This window comes from Chenopodium quinoa, unplaced genomic scaffold, assembly GCF_001683475.1.
Source record: "Chenopodium quinoa cultivar QQ74 unplaced genomic scaffold, ASM168347v1, whole genome shotgun sequence".
In the NCBI taxonomy this organism is placed as follows: Eukaryota; Viridiplantae; Streptophyta; class Magnoliopsida; order Caryophyllales; family Amaranthaceae; genus Chenopodium; species Chenopodium quinoa.
The window spans coordinates 1,534,472-1,554,664 of record NW_018742616.1 but is presented as its reverse complement, the minus strand read 5'-3'; the positions used below and the strand labels follow the sequence as shown (position 1 = coordinate 1,554,664).

At 34.4% G+C, this 20,193-nt stretch overlaps 2 protein-coding genes across 4 annotated transcripts; both read right to left on the bottom strand.

Annotated features, from left to right (window-relative positions):
* Positions 1–261: 261 nt before the first annotated feature.
* Positions 262–5,131, bottom strand: LOC110721536 (E3 ubiquitin-protein ligase RNF25-like). The gene is made up of 7 exons (XM_021900711.1): positions 4,885–5,131; positions 3,973–4,011; positions 3,617–3,754; positions 2,952–3,091; positions 2,739–2,848; positions 1,357–1,472; positions 262–1,016 (listed from the first exon to the last, which is right to left on the bottom strand). The coding sequence occupies exons 1-7, from the start codon at positions 5,023–5,025 to the stop codon at positions 579–581; spliced, it is 1,122 nt and encodes a 373-aa protein (XP_021756403.1). The 5' UTR covers positions 5,026–5,131; the 3' UTR covers positions 262–578.
* A 943-nt stretch (positions 5,132–6,074) lies between these two features.
* On the bottom strand, positions 6,075–12,560 carry LOC110721535 (COP9 signalosome complex subunit 7-like). 3 transcript variants are annotated; one of them, XM_021900710.1, is made up of 9 exons: positions 12,232–12,560; positions 11,370–11,445; positions 10,967–11,055; positions 9,850–9,939; positions 8,602–8,646; positions 8,443–8,513; positions 7,574–7,712; positions 6,589–6,694; positions 6,075–6,479 (listed from the first exon to the last, which is right to left on the bottom strand). In XM_021900710.1, the coding sequence occupies exons 1-8, from the start codon at positions 12,388–12,390 to the stop codon at positions 6,623–6,625; spliced, it is 741 nt and encodes a 246-aa protein (XP_021756402.1). In that variant the 5' UTR covers positions 12,391–12,560; the 3' UTR covers positions 6,075–6,479; positions 6,589–6,622. The 3 variants fall into 3 exon arrangements, with proteins under 3 accessions (XP_021756402.1, XP_021756401.1, XP_021756400.1); XM_021900709.1 differs by having other exon boundaries at positions 6,589–6,697; positions 12,232–12,558; XM_021900708.1 differs by having other exon boundaries at positions 6,589–6,677; positions 12,232–12,557.
* Positions 12,561–20,193: the final 7,633 nt, after the last annotated feature.

The following is a 20,193-nucleotide window of genomic DNA, read 5'->3' as shown; positions in this document are numbered from 1 at the left end:
CCATTTGTGCCATCATAAACATTCTTGAGGGAAGTGTGTCGTTCATGCCATTACTGTTTTGTGTGCCTGTTTGGGTTTGATAGTTTATCACCGTTGCTCGCGCCACTACGTTTTTGGCGCGATCCTTAAACTGAAATCCCAAGGTTGGTTTATCATCCTTCCACAGGAAAGTATTTGATGATAATCAACCAATCTTCGGCATTTTTTTGTTGGTTTGTAAAACCTAAGGGAATAATGCAATTGCTTCTGTTATACTTTGTATAATGCAGAAGAACGTTCATGTATTATTCATACCAAATTTAACACAAGTATCCATTATAGGACGTTCATGTATCCTCTACATGTCCCAACCTTCGGCCCCCACAAATACTAGGGAAGCTTGAGGGTGAAAAACAATTAGACGAGCAAAAAAAGTATAGCGAATTGGGACAAATAATTCGAATCCTATTTTCCTATTCACAAGACTTATGCACATAGATAAGTTACTATACCGTATTACAGACTTTTCCCAACAACCATGGGAAGATTCGGAACAGATTAAGAAAATGGTACCTAAATTCACCTAAACCAGAAGTATCCTATTCCTTCTTAGGGCACGGTTTGGCTTGCCATCTGGAATTATTGTTATTATGTTTTCTTGGGCCAGAGTACCTGCGGTGCCCAGCATTAGACCTAGTTGGAGGACCACCAGATGCAGGTTCCATCGCGTTGTTATGACCTCTAGGACGTTGCTTCCTTGTTTCACGGGTACGATTTGAGGAATTACTTGACTCTGGCTCTTCTCTAGCAATTTGATTGTTATGTTGTTGCTCGCTGGCTTGTTCATTCATCACCTCTGCATCTTCACTGACCAAGTCTTGAAGAGAGAGGCGCGAAAATAACACATTGTCTTTCGGGGGTTCTATCAAGCCACCATGCTGTTGTTGCAGCTCCAATATTGTCTCAAACTTCTGTCTTCTACTGGTCTCCAGATCACATTGGAGGACTTTCTCCACGAGCTCTTTCTCATAAACATCCTGAAGATCATACCCAAAGCAAAAGTTTTAGTACCAAGATATTATTATACAGATCATCATGTTCAGGGATCTCTCTATCTACAAACCATCAACCATGTATAGGTGTCATGATTTGTAAAAGTGCAAGTGCCTAGTCCTAGTGCTAGCAGCTTTAATCACACACGAGTCACAAGCATCACTGACTTGTCAAGAGGAAAACATTGACCAATTTGATACTTTTCATCTTACGCTAAAGTTACATAACTGATTAAAAATAGCACTGCTAGAGTGACTGTGTCTTCCCATGAAATCTGTTAATCAAAAAAACAAATTTTGGAATAGGAAATCTCTTATTACATACCAATTCTGCATCATGAGAACCAACTAAGTTGAGCACATGCTCAATGTCCTTGGCGAGGAAGACTTTACGACAGACAGGACAGTTTCCTGTACTATCTCCCATCATTTTGCGTAATTCTGTTGAACAATTAGTTAAAAGAATCAGTGAAAAACAAACAAGCAGAGGAGCACCACTAAGATTGAAGGAGCAATTATGACTGTCTAAAGTCCACAAAGCTACCAATTCCATTCTTAATCATTTAGGTGCGTAACCTTCTTAGTAAGGCATCATCATATACTTGCAATTCACAGATCATCTTACATGACAAATTCTGGAGACTCAAAAGTACTAAATCAGTAATTTATCACTTCCAAGTGAGCTAGATCAGTTCCGTTATTCCAACTATCATAGCTAACTTAGTGTCAGTTTCAAAAAAAAAAAAAAAAAAACACTTGGTGTCAATGATGAAATGCCATGGACAAATCTCAAGGACAAGGTTAAACTGAAAGAGTCGTATAATTGCCACATTTTCCCCAAAACTAATAATCTCTGCCAAGATATCTTAGATTCTCTCATCGAGGGCTTAATTTAGGTGACACTCAAAGCTATTAACATGCAAATGCAAAGCATAAGTGGCATAGAGAAAAATCAACTGTCAAGCATCATCAGAATTAGACCTGTCAAAAGGGTAGGGTTAGACAGGTTTCGGATCAGGTAATTTCAAATATGGAACAGACCGGTTCCAGGATGACTTTGTAGAACTAAGTAGTTTTTTGCAAGTTTTGTCAGTTTTTTTGTTCCAAAATCTTGTTTGTGAACACATACTTTCAGATGAATCCAGGTTGAGTTTAGGGGAAGGGTCAATTTTAGAGTCTTTTTAAGGAAAGTTCCAGCCTCCAGAGCAATCCTAATAAAATAACAAGGTAGAAATTTCCTGATTAATACAGAGTTGCTAGCCAGCAGATTTGAGGAGTCTACAACTCTACACACTTTTTTTTTTTTTTTTTTTTTTAGGGGGGGGGGGGGGGGTCATTAAAATCCTAGAGCTGCTGATTTGCAGTTTAACTTAACAAACTTTCTTTAAAACAGAGTGCTAATTACACACACATCATTTTGCCGAGATATACTGTTAGCTTCAACGTTCCCCAAGACAACAGAGCCATCATTGTGGAGTTTCACAATAGATGTTAAACAATGTAAATCATGGCCGTCATGGGTAGAGGTAGCACATGACACACTGCTAAGAAGATCTAGCCAATGCAATCTGCCTCTATGAGCTTAAGACCAAGTACTATCAGATAAATCTTGAACAACTATTGGATAATCGACAACATGCACAAACTTTTCGACAGCTAGACGCAATTGTTTAGTGGAAAGTAACTATATTGGTCAACATGTCTTGCCTGAAGCCAGATTGTTTTCTTCATGGACAATAGTTGACGGAGTACTTGAGGTTCCATGGCAGGCATCATTTTGTCTCAGGAACCATTTCAACCATCTTACAATGCACTCACTACATCAACACAGGCAAAATCAAGACAACAACCATGTAAGAGAAATTATATCTGTCATTTGATGCATACTAGTATATTACAGAATAAGGATTTAGGCTTTACCAGTGGAAGCAATGAAAGCAAGACATCAACTTCATAAATGGCTGGGCTTCACTGTGCTTATCTTCTGTTACCAAAGGATACAAACACAATGGACAATCACCTTCAGGGTGGTTCATGCTGGTAAGAATTTCCACAGCTTCCTATTGCAACGAGAAATGTTTGTGTTTAGAGGCCCAATTCATAAAATAACCTTCTTTGTAAATTTTTTATTTTTTTTTAAAAAAAAAGGATTATAGTGACACAATAACGATAGCAGCTGAGTATGAATCCTGCATCAGCTAGTCCTTAAGGAAGCTTTAATGGCATATAGTCCAGAAGAATAGAAAAGAAAAGAGAAAAAAAAAAAAAAAAAAAAAAAAACTAACCAACTACTCGCATGTAGAAAACAACACAAAGCAATACTCTCTAAATTTCTTTTTCAAATAAGTGACGTCAAAAAGTTAATTACTTAAAAAAGTTTTGTCGATTTTATTTTTGTACTAACTTGACCACCTCAATGTTGGCAAGTTCAGAACTACATGATCTGCTGTTTCTTGTAATTAAAAAAAAAAAAAAAAAAAAAAAAAAAAAAAAAAAAAAAAAAAACTAAATCTCTGTACCCAAGTCAAAAAGGGAATATTTTATTATGTGCATCACATATTCACATGAAAATTGAATGAGCTAACCTCGCAAAGCGCCACAAGCATTAAGCAAGACGCAAGTTCATGAGCCTTCTCATGTAAACCACTAATCAGATGCTTTTGCCTTTTCTCATCAAGTCCTTTAGAACCTATAATATCAACATAAGGTGGATCACTGGGATACTGCCACAAATTGAAGGTAAATATTAGACAGAAAAGAGGTACAAAACCAAGCAAGGAAACTCTTAAAATGTCTTCCGAAATATAACAGGGGCAACTGGGAATAAACAAGGTTATAGAAACATGAAATTTTCTTCACATTGAGATGTCAGGCTATGCCATTCCCTTGACTCACCAAAACTAGAAAGGGGATAATTATATACAAAAGTAGAAAACTTTACCTGCATACCAGCCCGTAACTCAATTGTTGCTTCCACAAACTACATAAAAGGTGAAAAAACGCTTTTGTTAAGTTTTGACACTGCATAAGTCAAGGCAAGCAAGTTACAATAAACTTCGAAAGAAACACAATAGAGGTCTTAGGCCTCAATTCAATGGGTCTAGCCGTCTAGACTCTAGAACAATAAGCTGATCTAGTTCTCTTTCGTTTACTACTTGCCTCATGGAGTTGCTACCCGAGACAGCAAACAACAAAGGTTCACAATTTAGTAGGTACTAGTTTCAATTTACCTTTAAGGAACCTCAGTTTTCAATAACAGCTGAAATAGGCATCTCAATTTCCATTAAAATCACAAACACCTTAGCTCCACCAAAACAGGTAGGATGATAGACCAAGAGTTAATATCAATAAACAAAATCCTCGGAAATTCTTCCATTCGTTCATCGATTGTTCCGAAAGTAGAACTCAACAAAACAGAATTGGGGTAAAAAATCACAAGTTTTTTTCATATAATCTTGTTATGCATTATTAATACAATTATACTGCCTTCAACCTTTTAAGCCGTAAACCTTAGGGCTTTAGCAAATTCTTCACAATCACATACTTTCATATCAACAATCTAATTCTATGTTTATTCATCCTATGAAACGTAAGTTGGAAATTAAAAAAAAAGTTGCAATCAATGTAAAATGATCATAATCGAATAAATCAACATAAAAATCTGATCAAAAAGTATCTGAATAACTTTAATTCAAATACTAGTACTGATATTAAATTCTATAATTACAAATCAAAAATCAAAAAGTAGATAAATAGCTAAATTAACAATAGAATTAAGAAATTAAACCCATAATATTAATTACGAGCAAAAAAAAAATTGCAAAAAAAAAAAAAAAAAAAAAAAAAAAGAGACCTGTTGAGAATGGACGTCGGCGGTACGAGGTTTGATGTGGAGACGAAGATGAGGAGGAAATCTATTGAGAACGATACAGTCGTCGCCATAAACGGCTTCAGCAGCTTCGACTTCCATTGTTACTTCATCTTCTTCCGCCATTGATGATTGGCTCAGTTAGCAGAAAGAGGAGAGAGAAAATGGAGGGGGTTTTGAGCTCTGTCTTCTGGAATATATGGAAATATCGAAAATGGATCCTCCTTTCTTGACCCGGAAAACGGTAATGGCAATTTTGTAAATAATGACATTTTGAGAGTACTACTGAACATTTTTTGTAGTACTATATATGTTTTCAATAGTAGTACTATTAGGAATTCCATTAGTATAAAAGGCTATTATGTAATTTTACTTGTGCCTAATGATGATGTATTAGAACTTCCCTGCACGTGCATCGTACACTTAAAATATTTTTTTGCTTATTTTGATGATTAAATACGTAATTGATCATAGGAGTATAAATCTTCAAACGAAAATAAAATAAAATCTTGGTGTATCTTACACTCGCCCTTTTAGGCAGAGAGGAGTCGAAAGGAAAAGAAAAGATAGGAAAAATATAGGAAAAAAGAGAACGGGAAAATGGATCTCTCCCTCTCCTTTCTCTTCCTTCCCCCAATTCTTTACCCAAACAAGAAAGTTTGTTCCCCTCCCTTTTTCTTCCCTTCTTTTCCTTCCATCTCCTTCTATTCAAACAAAGTGTTAACAAAGGCGATTTTTGAGATATGTCAACAACTATTGCGCAATTCTTGACGAACTTCGTAATTTGAGTACTGAGATGTCTTGATTTTTCCCTCACTAATGTGGCATATGTTTCACAAGTTTGTCATTGACATGTTTTCACTGTTTTCATTTTCCTTTCATTTATGAAAACGATATCCCAATACACACATAGAAAGAACAGCTTGTGAGAAATAAGGAAAGCCAGAAGATAGTGTGTGCTTATTTAGTTATTTTGCATCATGTCTATGACAAAGTTGTTGACTGTTTCGCCTGCAAGTTGAGATTGAGTCTAATTGCAAGCTGAAACATCTCCAGCCTTGTCATATTATTTTATCCCCTTTTCTTCAGCAACCAAAAAATCCCAATTCCACAAAACGAAACATATATGTTTGATACATGATAAAAAAAAGCAAAGCAGAAGACGTAGATCAATGGACGATGAAATCGATACTGCGCCAAATTCACTTCATCTTGCTATAAAAGCACCAAAATTTTCACGTCAATAGTCATAGATCAATCAAGAAGATTATATTAACTACGAATCTTAACTAAACCTCGAAAATATATTGTAACTATTACAATCCCAAGATCCACCCATGAAAAATTCAACCCTTCAACACCAAAACAGACCACCTACTCTAATGAAAATTATTAACATGGATTCAGGGGGCTTGTATAGTTGCCAACTTTGCAAAAGGTCAAAGATCAGCGACAATGGTCCAAAAGTAAAGTTGTATTATCTCCAAAAGCAGAAATCTGTGCAGTTTGCCGCTGTCCAAACCAGCAGTCACCTGATAAACACTCTATCTCCCACTGTTCAATGTAGTGGATGCCGCCTCCTGCAGTCAAAAAAACATGTCAACAAAAAGAATCCACTATATTGAGTACTACTGAATAGTGAATACATAAACTGGTGCATTATAGAAAGCTTGACTGCAGGGAAACTACCTCTTAGGTCGGATTCTATCTTCCTCGAAGTCCATCACTCCGCCAGGTTCAGCGTAGATCTCCTCATGCCCTCGGAAGTCCAAGTCGGCCTGCTTACAGTGTGTAGCTTCTGCCACAATGTAAGTAAGACCATCGACGAACATATTCCATGACAAAGCAAGAAAATAAATGCACTCTCTAAACCTAGATGCTATTACTTGCTAACCGAATACAAAAATTATAACTGTAACAAACAACAGCCATCAGATCATTGAATCCAAATCATGATAAAAATGATTTGTCAGAATTTAGCACACAAGAATACCATTTCAGCCGAATGAATGGGCATAAACCAAGCAACAGCATCTTGCAAGACAATCGACATTATAATGTTATGTTTGACTTCTCTTACTATTCATATGCTAAACTTCAACTTATTTTATTACAAATACAAAAACAACCTTAATCCCAAAAAGATTTAGGGTCAGGTACAATGAACTGTCATTTGAAACCGTCCGTGAATTTTAACAAATATATAACTCCCTCCATCCCTTGATTACGTGCCAGTATTCCTTTTAGGAGTGCTCAAAATATTTTGCCTGTTTCAGAATCTTTTTTCTTAAAAAAATGTACTATTTGACAATTATAATTGTTGTATAAAATATTGTTGAATTAGTCACAAACTCACAATGTATATATACATATTATCAATTTATTTAATAATTTTTACCAATAAACAATAGATATTAAAAAGATCAAAGTTGTGCGTTGACAAACATGCCGTCAAACTATAGCACCAAAAAAAACACCAAAGGGAGTAGCATGTAAATTGACACTATACCAGATTTCCCAATACTACTATGCAACCAAGTCAGTAGAACGGCTACAGTGCAAGCACCAAAAGCAAATGCTAATTGCACGGTATACACATTGCTAGATGACAAGCCAGTATGCATGTTTTGCAGGAGAGAATTACTAGCAAAAGCAGAAAAAATGAATTTCACACCTTCATGGAAACGGTCTTCTTTACTTCCTCCACTCTCTCTTCAACTTCTTTTTTATGTTTCTTGTCCACCTCGCTCATGGTATCAGCCCATTTTATCTTCTCTTGAATTGTCAAAAGTAAATTGTCTGAAGTTGCCAGCCTTTAATACACACAAAAATATAAACCATTATATAGGATTTGCAGTGGCTAGCAATACAAAAGCAAAATTGTTCTATAGAAATAACCAATCAACGTAACAAAGCAGATTTGATTACTCAGAAAGCTTGATATGCACCCAACCACTGACATTAAGACAAAAAGGGAATTAAAACTGCTACAACTTCCCAGCTGCTAGGAGGTCCAGATAGGAAGAATCAAACAATGATTCATGAAACATACACCGGACTCCAGTTCTTAGAGAAAAAAATAAATAAATAAAGCATACATTGCAATCCTTGGATACAGTCTAAGGTAATCATAGAGGAATTTCCCAACACGATATAGCAATCAAGAATTAGACACCACAAAAATAAAAAATACCAAGAAAAATTAATCAAATCGTATTTTTAAGAGTGACGAGTTATAAAATTTGGGCCATGTAAGAGTCTTAAACATGTTAGGATGTGATCTAACAGAATGTTTGTCCACAAGCTCTCATCTGTTTGCCTTCAGATCAAGTGAGGATATCAGATGAGAAGAGTAACCAATAACTTACAGCACAAATGTGGGAAAAGAAGTAGAATGAAGATTCCACAAATATTGGGGGAAAAAAAATCAGTCAGAATGACATCCCAGCAGTTGACATAAGTTACAAACCCAGTACAAAGATTATCCTTGTTGGCACATTATCCACTTCCAAAATAAAAGGCTTTATGCAAAATTTAAAATACCAGTTAGTCAATGTATGTATCATACTGCCCAATTGCCCTGGTCTTAGATCCCTTCCAGCAGCAAACACTACCTGCATCCAAATGACAACTGTATCAAACTTCAAAAGGCTTAAACATTCATCGCGAGGAGGTGGGGTAAAGAGTGTGCAATCATAGCACCTCAAAACATCTTCGGTACTGACCCAGCTTTCCCCTAACAATGCCCTGTCAACCAACAGTAAATGTCAGTTTACAATCGATACATTAACACATCCCGATACTAAGGACCCTCCCAAGATCACTCAAATATTTAATGGTCAAGAACATGTATACATTGAAAAACACTTGTTCAACCATGTGCATAACACCATAGCACGACATGATTAAATCTAAAGACTGATAGGTACATATAAAGGCCAATCAGTTTGATTCAGATGATTTCAAATTTGAGTAATGACGTAATGTTGCAGGCTTGAAACTGAATGTGTCTAGGGGCTGGAGCGAGTAAGAAGATAATAGTTCGACGCTCCAAGAAAGTCTAAAGCTAGTCATGCTAAAAGCATCAATTATTTTGTTGGGAAATGCTAAACAAATATTAACATCTGTAGCTCAGGGCATAGGAGTTGATAGACCTCAACCCAGAAGTCAGGCCTGAAATACAAAAGGAGCACTGACTACTGCATTCGCAAATTTGCCAAAATCGTCATTCATCACATTGATTAAACCCTAATGTCGCTTCTATTACGAAGCCCGCCCCCCTTCAATGTGAAAGTTTCCCCTCGCATGAATTTTTCAGATAAACCTCTTAAAGAATTAGAGGTCAAATTTTTCCATATGTAAACAAAAAAGAGAAAAGACCAAACCATATCATAATTTGATTATAAAACAGGTTGCACTTCGGGTGAGTAACACGTAACGACCAAACGAATTGGGGGGGGGTGGTTTCGGGGAGAACCAGCTAGCTTTGGGTTCGACCAGCTACTTTATCACCTAATTTGATTTTGCGCTTCTGTGTTTAACTCAAATGTCGCTCACCTCTTTTTGGGTGATTGTTAAGAAATAAAGAGCTGCACCAATAAATAGGCAACGGAGCTACAACATTATGCTGACAATTGAAGCTTGAACCACAACTTCACAAAGAGACTCAACATGACATATAAATCATACATGATCATCACCATACGACATGAAAACCCAAATTAGACAAGATTGAAATGAAACACAGGCCTGAAGTCCAAAGCGGAGCTGTAGAAATATTAATGACATCTCATGGGAAAGAAAAGTAAAGGAAACATGACCTGAATAAAAAGAAATATTTACACAAGAAACAAGATAGACAGGTTTACTAATAAAGACCAGGAACACCTTAAATCAGTTAGCTCCATAAGTGTAAATGGAGATGAAAATATAAGTTAGCAGAATACGTACCGAATACATGCACTCATTGATAAGAAAATCTTCCAGTTCACGCACATTTGTAACATCTAGCTCCTCCATCAAATGATCATATGGTAGTACCTGAAAACAGCACAGACAAAAACAGAACAGCAACAAAATTGAGAAGGAAGCATGGAACCATAAACCAATAATGCATTGTTTATCAAAAACAATCCAGATAGGTTTATCATCGAATTATTTTATATATAGTAACCAAATTATTTTACATAAATAAAGAGTAACTCTCTGTGTTTCCCAAACTCAAAAGTATGTAAAATGTATCAGTTTACTAAACCACCACTTACAAGAACTTAAGTCATGTAAGAACATGAATTTATAAACGTTATACCAGTTTACTAAACCACAGCTATTATAGCACATTAAGACAAATAAGGTGTAAGAACCTCTGGTCTTGTCCATATGAACCCTCACCAGTTTTGATGACTGGACTTGTAGATCAAGAGTATGTAAAATGTATCAGAACACCAATATCATAGACCGAGGTGGCCATGAGCGCATGACGACTGCAGCATGTCAATTGTAGTTCAAATTACCCGCATTAAAAGGGGAAACTGGACGTGACATAGTGTCATTGTGGTTTGATGTTTACCAAACTAAGTCCTCATAGACAATATATACAGAAAAAAAAAAGAAGGAAAAAAAAAAGAGATACATGACATCCTAGCTGTATAAAGAGAAGAATCGAGTAATTACTCAAAGAAAAAAGAAAAAAAAAAAAAAAAAAAAAAAACATTTGTTCAAAACCCTATATTGTCTCTCAGGATACTTGTCTCCATGAAGCATCTAAGCTTATCGGCAACTAGTATTAATTTGTGAAATATCCATTTCCCACATTCTCCAATTCCATAAGTAGCATGGAACACCAAGGGTGCATTTTACTAAAGTAGTCTCGTTCTTCTCTTAAAAAAAATAAAAAGAAAATTAAAAAATTCAGTAAAAATTCTAGTAAGGGAATACAAGTAAATTATCTGACTGGCACTGGACAAGTGTAATACAATTCAGCACTTAATATCAAAACACCAGGCTTTGACACTGAAAATCGACAAAGACTTCGAGGGGACAACAAACATGAATGGGGCAGAAGTACCTTGCTTGTCTCAGCCAATGTGAGCACAGTGAGTTGCTTTAACTTGAGTATTTGGTCAGCAGCCAACGGAGGTAGAGATCCAGCACTGCCTGCACATTATAAATTCATAATATTTCATGCGCCTAATCATAAAGACCCAAGGTTAAGAGTTCTACAAATAACGATCAGATCAACGATAATGAAAGGCAAAGTAAACCAATAAGAGCATTAAAGGCTACAGCACTGGAAAGTTCACCCAGATCATAATAAAAACCAGTACACCACAGTGTCATATGCCATGTTAAAAGCCTTACTATGTATTGGACTCTTCTTTACAGAATATCATTTGGAAGGGGAAGTGGGGCTATCATTTACAAAATCACAAAATGCCACACATAAAACCAAAAAGACTAGAAAATCTTACTTTTATAATCACTCCAAGTTCCTTGAGCAAACAAACGGAGAAGATTAAGGTACACTGAATGTTCGGTTCCTTGGAGCTGCATCAAGGATAACAATAAGACAGAGAAAACACACACAAACAAACAAACAAAAACAAAAGGCATGTAAATAGTTTTTAGATCAAACAATAACAAGAAAAGAAAAAAAAATGAAAAATTCTCAATTAATTAGGAGATGCTACTGACAAAGTTACACGGTGACCGGCGTAGTCTTTAAAGTTTCGCTCCAACCTTATTCCTAAATCATTGCCATGACAGTTTACTAGTTTAGTAACCAGTATTTGATAATTCACCTTAATTACTACAACATGATCCACATATCTCGAACTATTTTACAATGCAGCTAAATTTTATTTTTTTTCATTTATAATACTTACTTCACCAACTTAAGTACTTAAACATATAGAATGCCAGCAGCATTACACTCGACATCGAATTAAGTAGAGCGGTACTGGACTATTGCTCTCATCGCATTCCACTAGCTCAAATTCATAGTACATAGGTACCTTACTACCCCCATTAAATTCAAAATCAAACCATCATCCTTGTGCTCTTCTTCATCATCCAGTCATCCACCCAAAAATTCATTGGGAATTAACTGGAGTATCAAATTCTACTAATCAATACATTTCCACACAAAAATACAGACTTTTTCAAATTCCATAACCCTAAACGAACCTGACTACAAAATCGCACTCAATTCATAAGCAAACAACCACGAAAAACCCTAATCGTAAGAAATTACATGAATAAATCAACAATAAAAAAATAAAAAAAAAAAAAAAAAAAACCTAAAAATCAATCAATTTGAAGAGAGAGAAAAACCTCGGCGACATTGGGAACAGCAAGAATTTCGGAGAATGCGAAGAGCAAAGGGTTGGAAGTAGCTTCGACGATGATTGGAACGAGGGAAGAACCCTTATTTGCCGACGCTTGCTTTACGAAGTGTTCGATTAACTCTGCTTGCCTCTGCTCGATATCCATTGTTGATGAAATTTAAAAATTGGGTATTTTCTGAGGAGAGAGAAATTTTTAATTGAATTGTGATGATTAAAGAGTTATAATCTAGGGTTTCAGAAATTGACGATGAGAGGAAGATGGAGAGAAAGGGAAAAAAAAAAAAAAAAAAGTGTGTGTATGATTTTATTTTTTTGGGTTTAGAAGTTTGTATTGAGGTTATAATGTTCTAGAATTTTCTTTTTATATTGGTCACTTCAACCTGAAAAAATACGAGTTTATCTTCTTGGTAAAAAAAAAATATTTATCTAGTGACATTTTTGTAAATAAGTATTGGTCACTTCAACCTGAAAAAATACGAGTTTATCTTCTTGGTAAAAAAAATGTTTATCTAGTGGCATTTTTGTAAATAAGTCAATAATTTTATTAAATGCGGGCTTCATTAATATTTTATTTGCGAAAATGTCATGCTGACTGAGATATTTTGTTGATTTATTTACATAAATGTCACTGGATAAACGATTTTTTTTTAATCATGAAGCTAAATTGGGGCTCCCTCAATTTCAACTTTCCCTTCATCTTTTAAAAATTAACAATTGCCGAAATCCATATTTGATATTGAAAAAACATGCTTATAAATGAATTTGACAAGATCATGGCTATACTTGTGGTTTAATAAGTTATTATGTTTTGACCCTAAAAAAGCAATAGAGCAATCTTTTGGAGACGAATGAAGTAGCATGTTATTACTAATCAACTTATTAAGTTAATATTTAATGTTTAATATCTAAACATTGGTAGCTTATTTGCTTGAGTAGTATTCCCAAGTATCCAATAAATATAGCGATAAATTATCATCTCTTAAGTTGTTAATTAATTATAATTTGCATAGGATATACCCGTAAGTGTTCTTTACGTTCACTCTTGAACACCCTAATCATGTAAGTGTATTAACCCTAGTCCTTAGTCATATGACTCCTACTAGGACCCTAACAACATCTACCACACTAATGAACATATTAGTGATAAAGTTCCACTATCTCCTTTATCCTTGTACTCTCCTTTAGCTAGGGTTTTATATCTTTTGGCCGTTTAGGAGATTTGGATGATAATGGCGACCTGAAGATTTTGAGGGAATAGGAGTAGAGATAGAATAGGACGAGCTCAATACTAAAACGTTTAGTTAACGTTGAGAAGTAAGGTAAGATTATCTAAAGAAAAAAATTTATTTTAGTTTTACTAAAAGGTAGCTTAATTAGTCAGTGTAATGTGAATATCCACACCTTCTTCATTGTCATTAATGTTTAGCCACCCTTCTTACCACCCCTAAGGGTATAGCCCACAATTAATAGTAATATGCACTACTATACCATGCAAATCATTAGGTATGATGTACAAAAATCATAAGGAGTAAAGTAATAGCTCTTAAGTTGTTATTCTACATCTTCTTTAATACTTGGTATTACGCTTATAGTCTTACCTCTTCTCTTATATAACAACTTCAAGATTTGAAGGTTTTTTTTTTTTTTTTTTTTTTTTTTTTTTTTTTTTTTTTTTTTTTTGTATTGTATCTTGTTTTTTGAAGAAATTTAAAAGGATGTTTCTCACAATAAGATTGTTATTAAAAGTTATTTTTGACAAATTTTCTACTCATATAATATGTTATGTAATTAATGGTCAATTTTTTTTTGTTTTTTTGACGAGTGGACATTCTTAAATGGAGAAACACAAATTCTTATATGTGGCTAGCCACATGGTGTGACAACTTTACATATAAGACAATAAATTAAATAATATGAGTCATGTTGATGAGCAAATAGAGTTACCTTGACGTATGTGGATTACTTAAATGAGAAAATGAGGTTACTCTTTTAAATAAGTGGAATCATTCTTTTATTTTTAAAGCAAAAGAACAGGGGTTGCTCGAATGAACAAACGGGGTTATTTATTGTTAAATTATTTGATATGACTCATATAATAAATTTGGGTTACTTTTATGAATAAATGGTGTTACTCATGCATATATATATATATATATAGTTGGGATCCGGTGAGAAGGTGAGAAGTAGAGATACATCAATAATGTGTTACAGATACATTACATATACATTATAAATACATCAAAAATACATTATAAATGCATCAAAAATACTTTATAGATACTTTGAAAATACACTACTGATACATTAAAAAAGTATTATTATAGATACATTCAGAATTCATTTTAAATACATTGAAAAATCAATGTACGTTTAATCTAAATCATATTTATCTTCTAGTGGTGGTGATTACAAATCATACGAAACAACAATATTCTGTTAGTCTTTGCTTCAATCACTATGCGCAACTTCTCCACTTCAAAATTTTCTAATTCTATAAACTAAGTATTAAGTGTCTCGAAATCATAATTAATCAAGCTAACAAAACAGTGCAGTATCTAATGTATCAAGCTATGAATTCTAATTTTTTTTCATCCTTACTGCAATTGTAATTCATAAATTCTTAATCGTCACAATAATTAAAAAAAATCAAGATGCATTTTAATTGAAGAATATTGAGAAGAAATTCGTATTATTTGGACAAAGAGAAGCTTGATTGGGTTGAAGCCGAAAATAGCAGGACAAAGGGTCTCAAATTTTAGAGCTTCAAGTGAGTGGAGAGTAGTAGAGGACGCCATTAATGGTGGTCAAAAGCTTCAATAAACAGAGGGAGGAGAGAGAGAAAATTATAGAGAGAGATGTTGGTATTATAAAATTCAAGAGAGTTGAGCTTTGAGCATTTTTTTCACCTCGATCTTAAAATTTTGACCGTAGATACTTACATCTTGTTAGGTTTTACAGTGATTTCAAACTAGAAAAACACTTAATAATTTGTGTTGGAACAAAACCTAAGATATATGGTTGCAAAACAATAAAGTTATGTAATTCAACAAATACTTCAAAAGTATTATCAAGTATTAATATCTAAGAAATTACAGAAAATTTCTAAAGATAACACTAATGTGAAGATAATCTAACTTGCCTCAACTCTAAACCGAACAAACCACGCAAAAACATGAGAATTCCGATGTCCCTTGAGACTACGACCTTGATACACTGTCAAAGGCGTATGAATACTTTCCTAAAGAGAATAATTTCCCCCACACGGTGCTTGGGTTATTCTGGAAATTCTCTTTGAGATACAATTGACAGCCCGTTCTTAGCACAAAAAATCGAAATAAAGATGAATAATTCACAAAGAAGGCTAAAACTCAATAGTATTTCTCACAATAGTTTGCAAGAAAATTGAGAGAAATTATGGAGAATTCTTAGGGAGAAATTTCAGAGAATAATATTCTATATACTTTTTCTCACAAAACTTGTCTTTTTAATAAAAGACACATCCGTCAAGAAAAAACCGCAAAACAGGTAGGCGCGGGCGCGCCACCAGATGGAGCGGGCGCTCCTAATCAGAAATACAAAATTTCCACAGGAAGGCAGAAGGGGGCGCGGTTTAGGCGCGCCACTCAGGACGCGCGGGCACGCCAACTGTCGCGCGGCCGCGCCAACTCTTCCTTCCATTTTGCCAAATTCCAGAGAGGTACGTGGTTTAGGCGCGCTCTCTGCGCGACCGAGCTTAACTTGCGTGGGCGCTCTTCATGGTGCGCGAGCGCGCAACCATCAACACTCTAAATATCTAACACATCTAAGGGTTGAGATTGCTTCTCACCCTTCTCACGTGAGCCTATATATATAGGGGTGGGTTCAGGTGAGAACCATCTTAAAATGAGAATCAATCTTACACCATCCATTTATTTAGACCTGACGCTTGAGTAGTTACCAAAAAAAAAATTGCATTAATACACGTAATGAGCAGTTTTTCTCGGAATGTGAAAACCATCATTGACGGTTATGAAGTGACTATTCATTTTCCTGTCATTTCAAACCCAATTTCCACCATTTGAAACACACAACTCCTCCATAACTGCAAAAAAACTTCCCATAACCGCTACAGTTTTTCCTAAAAAAGTTCCCATAAATCACCATTTTACATTTTGCAATCCTTCCACAAAATTACACCATTAGAAGTGACGACGAAGAGTACATTTCAAGAAAATTCAAAAAACTTCAAGCAAATCAATGGACGAGAAGAAAATTGCAAGCATTCGACGCAAAGAGGATTTCAAAAAATTCCAGTAAGTTCTTTTCGTGGTAATTGAAGTAAGGATTTTATCATTTGATATGAAGAAATAAAAAAAAATTACAATTTATGTTGTTTTAAACAGAGAAAGAATGAGAAGAGAATTGGATGGTGTGGAAAGTGAAGTTGTTCCGGAAAACCCTACCACCACAACCGCAGCCGTCGCCGCAACGGAACCACCATTGTCAACAAAAAAAGCTTCAACAACTAAGTATAGTTCCCATTTATGACTTTATTGTTCCATATATATGTTCAAGGTTCAAAATTATTTCTAGGGTTGTTCCTCGTTTTTTTCCTGTGTATCATGTTGAGAACCCCACAATATTGATATTACTGGTCCTGAGAGTTTTCAAATTGTTACTCGTATTTAAGCGATTGTTCCAACAAATTGAACTGTTGTATCTCAAACTTGTAAATGTGTTGTAAACAGAAAATAGTGCCCAAAGAAGTGAAAAAAAATGCAGCAGAATCGTCTCCAAAAACAACAAAGAAAGATGCTGCATCCAAGTACAGTTTTAGAATTTAATTGTGTTTCCTAATATTTTATCTGTTGTTCCATTACCTACATAAATTGTTTCATAAAATGTGCTTATTGTTTCACTATTAGTGCATTAAAATATTCAATATTAATCAGAACGTATTAGCTATTGTTCCGGTTTATGTATTCAACTGTTCCATAAAATATATGCATTGTTCCAATTAATACTCCTATTGTTTCACAATAAATATTTGTTGTTCCAAGTAATATGCCTGTCATTCTATTATGTATTTTTAATTGTTCCAGTTTATACATACTATTGTTTCATTAAATATGCCTATTGTACCAGTACTATTTTATGAATTATACAGACATATTCTCAATTATTTAAAAAAATGTGTAATGTTCCATATTTATATTTTGTTGTTTCACAAAACATGTCTACTGTTGTGTTGTATATTTAATTGCTTGCACCACTTATTTAAGAGATTGTTCCAATTAATGAAATCTCAAACATTTAAATGATTTGTAAACTAAAAACCCATGGGCCCAAAGAAGTGACAAAAAACCGCAACAAAATCAGTGACAAAAACGACAAAGAAAGATGCTTCATCCAAGTAAAGTTTTAATAGTTATCTGTGTTTACTTATATTTTATATGTTGTTCCATTATCTACATTAATTGTTCTATAAAATATGCTCATTGTTCCGGTGTTGTTGTAAAAAATTGTGCATGTTGCAACAATATATATTAGCTATTGTTCTGTTTATGTATTCAAATGTGTGTGCTGTTCCAATTAGTATACCTATTGTTCCGTATTTGTAATCTATTGTTTCATAAAACATGTCTATTGCTCCATTCTCAATATTAGGACCACTGAAAAACAATTAGTCCCAACCTAATCCCAGCAGAAAAAAGGAAAAGAACCATCTACTGATGTCCAGCCTGTTAAGCCAAAAAGGGTCAGGGAGAAAACGAAGAAGAGCATGTCATTTTTAGACAACAAATTCCACGTGCACAATTCATGAAGAATAAGCTAATAAGACTGCCTGAACAACACCAACAAGCCATAAGAAACATTGGCTTTGGTGGATTCCTACAGTTGGACTTGGATTCAAACAAATCCAATTTTTGTTTTGAGCTTGTTAGTAGTTTTAACACGGACAGATCCTCAATTTTACTTCCCATTGGAGAAGAAATTGCAATCCTCCCAGAGGATGTCCATGCAGTATTTGGACTACCACTAGGGGGATCAGAAATAAAAGAAAACAAATAGGTTGAGGAGGATAAAGAATCGCAAGTTTTCCTGCAAAAATGGAGGGACCAATTTGGGTTGATTATTGGAAGTCCCACCAATCCAACGTTAATGCACAGAATCAAGACCCAAAAGGACCAAGATGTTACCGATGAATTCATTTGAAATTTCGTTGTAGCTGCAATTAATTGTTGTGTCAGGTTACAACAAACAAACAACTCAGTTTCAAGTTCTTGTATTGCTGTGAGGATGTTTCAAAAATTAAGTCATTTGATTGGTGTGCATACACGTATGAAAACCTGATCATCTCCGTTGCGGAACGGAAATATGGAGCTTCTTATTTCACAAGACCTCTGCCATTTTTTATGGTAACATTCTGTTGTTTCATAAAATATTTCTATTGTTCCATTTAATAATATTAATCTTTCAAAAAATAAACTATTGTTACACCAGTTACAATATGCCTAATGTTGATTCACTAATCAATTATCTGATGCTCGAGTAAATATATTATGTTGTTTCATATTATATAGCTATTGTTCCAATCTTTAAGTCTACTATTCCAGAAACTGTATGTAATGTTCCAACAATAAAACATACCTGTTCCATAAAATTGCAATATGCCTAATGTTGATTTAGTAATATTCTGCTGTTTCATAAAAACGTTATACTGTTCCATTTAATTATTTTACTGTTTCAAAAAATATACTTTATGTTACACCAATTACAATATGCCTAATGTTGATTCAGTAATCAATTATCTGATGCTCCAGTATATATATTCTGTTGTTTCTTATTATACATCTATTGTTCCAATTTTTAAGTCTATTGTTCCAGATGCTGTTTGTAATGTTCATGTATTTTAGACAACTACGTAACTAATCTATTTTCTTAAACAGGTTTTATACTTTGACAGACTGAAACAAGGAACAGCTCAACCCCCATGGACAATACCCCTCTTGTCCGTTTGGAACAAAGAAATGATTTAACAACGGATGAAGGTGGAATTAAAGAGAAGTTTTGGGCAGGATATAGTCCTTGACAGGTTGAGAATCAACAAAGAAAAACTTGTTGAAAAAGATGAGCAAGAACCCTCGTCATCCTCTACACCTGAAGATATAATGGTAAAAAAATAAAAATAATAATAATAAAAAATCTGTTGTTCCATGACTTACATTCAATTATTACAAAAAATATACCTGATGTTACAGTGCTGATTCATACAATATGCCTGTTGTTGTCTGATGTTCCAGCATCTGTATTATGTTGTTTCATAAAATATATCTATTGTTCCTACTAATAAGCATATTGTTCCATGAAAATTATGTGATGTTACAATTAATAACCCTCCTCATTTATGTTGTTCCAATCTTTACAGTCAATTGTTTCATAACATATAACTATTGTTTCATTAAAGCTGTTTATTGTATCTACCAATGTTTACTGTTCCATAAAAAACTTTATGTTGTTTCAAATATTATACCTGTTGTTTCATTTTATTTATCTATTTTTCCAGTTCTATATTCAATACATCTCATTTATATTGTTCATATGTTATAAGCTTTTTTAATAGATGAATTCAACAACATGGCTAAGGCACTTGCTTCCTATGTTAATGAGATGTATGCTTTGGTTGACAAAGCTTACAAGATGTTAGAAGAGGTTGAGATTCCTGATGAGATGAAAAGCCTCATAAAAAACGTTTGGGGTAAGTACTCTTCAGTACAACCCACAATGAGTCAAGAAGGAATCAGGACTCATGGGATTCTCTCCCAAGACCAGAATCTGTTTGATGAACCAGCGTTTTTGTTAGAGCTGAATGATATGATAAGTAGAGCTAGGGCTACATTCCAACCCAAAAATAAAGGGAAAGAACAAGAAGTACCCCCCCCCCCGAACATGCTGCTCAAGAACCTTC